This window comes from Protomyctophum bolini, assembly GCF_963924005.1.
Source record: "Protomyctophum bolini genome assembly, chromosome: 24".
NCBI lineage: Eukaryota > Metazoa > Chordata > Actinopteri > Myctophiformes > Myctophidae > Protomyctophum > Protomyctophum bolini.
This window is the reverse complement of record NC_137885.1, coordinates 13,027,230-13,032,250: the sequence shown is the minus strand read 5'-3', so window position 1 is coordinate 13,032,250 and position 5,021 is coordinate 13,027,230. Positions and strand designations below refer to the sequence as shown.

The following is a 5,021-nucleotide window of genomic DNA, read 5'->3' as shown; positions in this document are numbered from 1 at the left end:
ACATTATGTATTAATTAAAGTATATGTAACATTATGTATACCCAGCTGTGGGATAAAGTATCAAATCAACCCCATATAACAGCAGCTGCAACAACACATTATGGACAGATGAATGCATTGCTGTAACGTTCCAACAATTTTGAAATGGGACATTCCACTATAGGTCTATATCTATTCGATTTGCTACTGATAAGTAAGTATAGGCTATAGTCTAGACCAATATTTTGATGCCAATATTGTACTTTTATATTCCAGTAAAAAACGATTACAGGACATACAGTGTTTCTACATTGTGGTATTTCTATAGGTGCTGGGGGGGGGGGGGGGGTCGGAGTATATGCAGCTACTTCCAGTACTGGAGCCGGATCAGTCGATTTGACATCCGTCAACGCATTCGGTGTGTCTGTACTAAATCTTGGGCGCAGGGTGTGAATTCAGCACCAGGGGATAGGGAACAGCTCCCGTCGATACCCTCCGCATGCAGCAACACGCAGCAGCAGCACGACAGGAGAAAATGGCACGGATTTGTTAAATTTGGCAAGGTCAGTCTTTAACGATCCTGCCCAAAAATGTGTGTCGGAGTCGAAGACGATACTGCAGGCAGCCATTCGCATTTTTTTCGTTTTTCTTAAACGTGCGGGACGTATGAGGATTTAGTCAATGCAAATGAAACGTTTCATATGGTCGTTTTACCGACTGGATATCTGGACACAGAGAGCAGGTTATATATATTTAGATGCAGCATGGATATGATGAAAGACTGCCCTTTTTTCTTCGGGATTTAGACGTCTGTTTGTTTTTTCTTCGGGTGGGTTAATGCGGACACTAATTTCACCGCTCGCATGCCCTGAAACCGGGAATGAAAATTTGGATTGTCCTACTGAATGCGGCTCTTTGTGTTGCCAGTGGAAATGTTACAAGGGACATTTGTAAGGAGCAGAAATGCTCTTGCAGCGAGATCGAGGGAGAGCTGCACATAGACTGCGAAAAAAGGAGACTCACCACTCTGCAACATTTGACTGGCCCCAGCTCTCAGTTTTACCACTTGCTGTTGCATGGGAATTCGCTCTCTAAGCTATTTCCCAACGAGTTTGCCAACTTTTATAATGCTGTAAGCCTGCATTTGGAAAACAATGGCTTGCACGATATTGTCCCCGGCGCCTTCCTGGGATTGCAGCTGGTGAAAAGGCTTCACATCAATAACAATAAGATACGATCCTTCAGGAAGAGCATATTTATTGGGCTCGACAACTTGGAATATCTGCAAGCCGATTTTAATCTATTGAGGGAAATCGACCCCGCGGTTTTCAGGGACCTGAATAAACTCGAGGTGTTAATACTTAATGATAACCTAATCAGTGCGCTACCTATAAACGTGTTTCAACATGTGCCCATTACGCATCTCGACCTGCGGGGTAACCGAATCAAAACGGTGCCTTATGAGGGGATCCTTGAACAAATACCGGGCATTGTGGAGGTTTTATTGGAGGACAACCCGTGGGACTGTAACTGCGACCTGCTTTCTCTCAAGGAATGGCTGGATAACATACCGCATAATGCGCTCATTGGGAGGGTGATCTGCGAGGCTCCGACCAGACTGCAGGGGGGAGACTTGAACGAAACCTCAGAAGCTGATCTGTGTCCTTCAAAGAACGGCGGTGCTGACACCAGCCTGGTGGCACCTCCCACCCAAGATGAGACCTCGGAACACGCCAAAGCTGGCCCCCGCCCAACGCCTTACAAACCGATTGGTGGCGGTGGCAGGGGACCCGCGACGCCAGGCCACGGCCCAAAGAGCCGCCCCAAACCGCGTGAAAGCTGGCAGCTGACCACGAAGCCCACTCCCGTGACAGGTGTGGACGTGGAGAGAGAGCAGCTGCGGAACACGACATGCCCGCAGCCCTGTAGCTGCAAGCTGATCGGATCCAGGCAGGGTCTGGGGGTCAACTGTGAGGGAAAGAAGATTGAGAGCCTGTCCAACCTCAAACCCAAACCCCTGGCCGCTCACGAGCTGAACATGAGAGATAACAACATCCACGCCATTAAAAAGAACCACCTGTTGGGGTACTCGAGCCTCAACCTGCTGCACTTGGGGGGCAATAACATCAAGGTGATTGACAACAGCACCTTTCACAACCTGACTGAGCTCATGTGGCTGTATATGGATAAGAACTACCTGGATACGCTCATTGCGGAGATGTTCGTTGGCCTACAGAATCTGGAATATCTCAGTTTGGAATACAACGATATTCAGCTCATTGTGGCAGGTGCGTTCAGCCCCATGCCCAAACTGAAGGTTTTGTTGCTCAACAACAACTTGCTGAAATCTTTGGCCGTGGATTCTTTCCTTGGAACTTCTTTATCCAAGATTAGCCTGCACAATAATTATTTCACGCACCTCCCGGTGACTGGCGTGTTAGACCAGCTCAGTTCCATTTTACAGATCGATTTGCACGGAAACCCGTGGGATTGCTCGTGCAACATCGTGCCCTTCAAGCTGTGGACGGAGAAACTCGCACCGGACGCCATTCTGAGCGAGCTCAAATGCGAGTCCCCGGAGGACTTTTGGAATAAAGATTTCCGCCGCGTCCAAAACGACCTCATGTGCCCCAAATTATACGAGAGAATCTCGCCCACCTCCCTGTCCAAAAATAGCACTTTTACAGTGGACTCGGGGTCGCGCTCGAACTCTTATTTGGAGCCGAGCAGCGTGTCAATCTCGGTCCTCGTGCCCGGGTTGCTACTGGTGTTTGTCACGTCTGCTTTTACCGTGGTGGGAATGCTCGTCTTCATCCTGAGGAACCGCAAGAAGTCAAAGCGGAGGGACGGGAACTCCTCCGCTTCGGAGATCAACTCCTTACAGACTGTGTGCGACTCCTCTTATTGGCACAGAGGCGGCGGGCCTTACCACGCAGGCGGGGGCGCGCACAGCAGCTTTGACTGCAGCGTGCACTTCTCCACGACAAACGATGTGTAAAACGAATAGCTTTAGACCTGTTTAAAGGGCCTAATATTACACACATATAGGCCTATACGTACCACAATGGACTGAGTCACAGACATTCAAGTAAGTCAGTCTTGCTGCACAGGCCCGAATATACTGTAATGTATGTACTGTTTCTGACAGAGAGAGAGAGAGACAGAGAGAGAGAGAGAGAGAGAGAGACGGAGGGGGGGGGGGGGGGGGTGCACGCGAGCGCATGAATGTAATGTAAATAATCGGACCGGTGTATCATAATCTGCATGATGATATTTCTCGCATGGTTTCAACACACTGATGAGGAACCATAACACCTACATTAATCAACCCAGAAAAGGCAACTTGACCTTTTCATGTTCTATATGAATAATTATGCCGAGTATATAGGCTAATATGCTGTAGATAATTATAAGCCTATACTATTACAAAGTGCCATTCCGGTTTTGTTTTTTGTTTTGTATATCTTTCTTCTTTTTTTCCTCCTTTTTTTCTTTTCTTTTTTGGGTGAACCTGCAGTTGGGATTTGTATTTTACCGTTTAAAAAACAAGACGTTTGAGAGAGAGAGAGAGAGAGAGAGAGAGAGAGAGAGAGAGGGAAAGAAAAAAAGACAACAAGAAACGATAAATCAGGAAGGAGTGTTGGAAGTGTTCAAAGCTGCCAATGCATGTTATTTTCGTAAAAAAAAAAAGTTGGGGTTATTTAGACTAGTTGCACAGTCAGTCATCATCACCTTTATGAATGTACACTGTGTTCTTTTATGGTGTTGACTTTCAAATATCACCCTTAACTTACTGCAGATAAGCTGCTATAATACCATCACTCTGATGCTTGTCAGTGTAGCTAAAATAACAGTTCCGTGGTTTTGTGGGTCAATCTAGCCTCTTCGGTGAGAGGAATTAACACAACACTTTCAGTCACGTGAAGGTATGGTTTAAACCTTTGTTGTTGTTGTTGTTATCGTTGTTTGTATCGTTTTTGTTTGTTTTATACAGAACACAAAGAAAAATAGCATTTTCAATGGAGCTATAATAGGCCCATGTACAGTACGGTGTACAGAACGCAGGTAGACTATATAGAACTAATTGTTTTTAAGTTAGAAAAACGTATAAGTAAGCCTTGCCGAACTAGGCCATGCAGGAGCCTATCTTCTGTTTGTGTAGCGTGAGGCAGCTTGATGAATAAATACAAACATATGGCTATATCTTGCGCAACTCCTTAACCCTTGTCCCTACATTTATTTGCAATTTTTGACTATTTAAAAAACCCTTTTAAAATAGTTCAAATAGCGGATCTACAAGCTCACAGTTGTATTATGTAGATCGGCTCGTTGAACTATTTTAAAATAGTAAAAAATGACAAAATAAGTTTAGGGATAACAAGGGATAAGGGTGGCGCAAGATGGATCCCATAGCCCACACCCCCTGGGCTATATGTCGCAGGGACTTATACCCCCCAATCCAAACCTTGATGCTGACTGCCAAGCAGAGAGGCATTGGGCCTCTCATTTTTATAGTCTTTGGTATGACCCAACCGGGGATTGAAACCTCCCAATCTCAGGACATTAAACAACACAAGGCCACTGAGCTGGTATAGAGAAAAAAAAGAAATCCCTCCAAAAAGAAAAAGCTTCTAGGCTATGATTGATTCGCTTTTATTATATTGTGAGCTTTCGTAAAGCCACCTAATCGTCACCAACTAAGAACAGAACTGAAACTCACTGAACTTTACAGATTAGAATACTGTGTACAAATCAACCCCCCCCCCCCCACAACACACACACACACACACACACACACACACACACACACACACACACACACACACACACTGGGGGAAAATTAAATTTAGATAATGCAAGCATCTTGAACCTTGAGCTATAGCTTATTTATTTTTGGGTGATGTGCATGGTCAAGTGGGCTCGTGAAAACAAATGCCATGTCAAATAAATGCCACATGCCATCAAAGATGGATGCATTAAATCCAATATCACCAATAATACGTTATACCTATCCCATAATGTATAGATTCATCTCTTTCTCT

General features: G+C 45.2%; 1 protein-coding gene across 1 annotated transcript; it reads left to right on the top strand.

Moving 5' to 3' along the window:
* Positions 1-859: 859 nt before the first annotated feature.
* LOC308311756 (SLIT and NTRK-like protein 1) lies at positions 860-2,977 on the top strand (the record flags this gene model as incomplete). The annotated part of the gene is made up of 1 exon (XM_080758539.1): positions 860-2,977. One exon carries the CDS (start codon positions 860-862, stop codon positions 2,975-2,977), a length of 2,118 nt encoding a protein of 705 aa, XP_080614665.1.
* Positions 2,978-5,021: the final 2,044 nt, after the last annotated feature.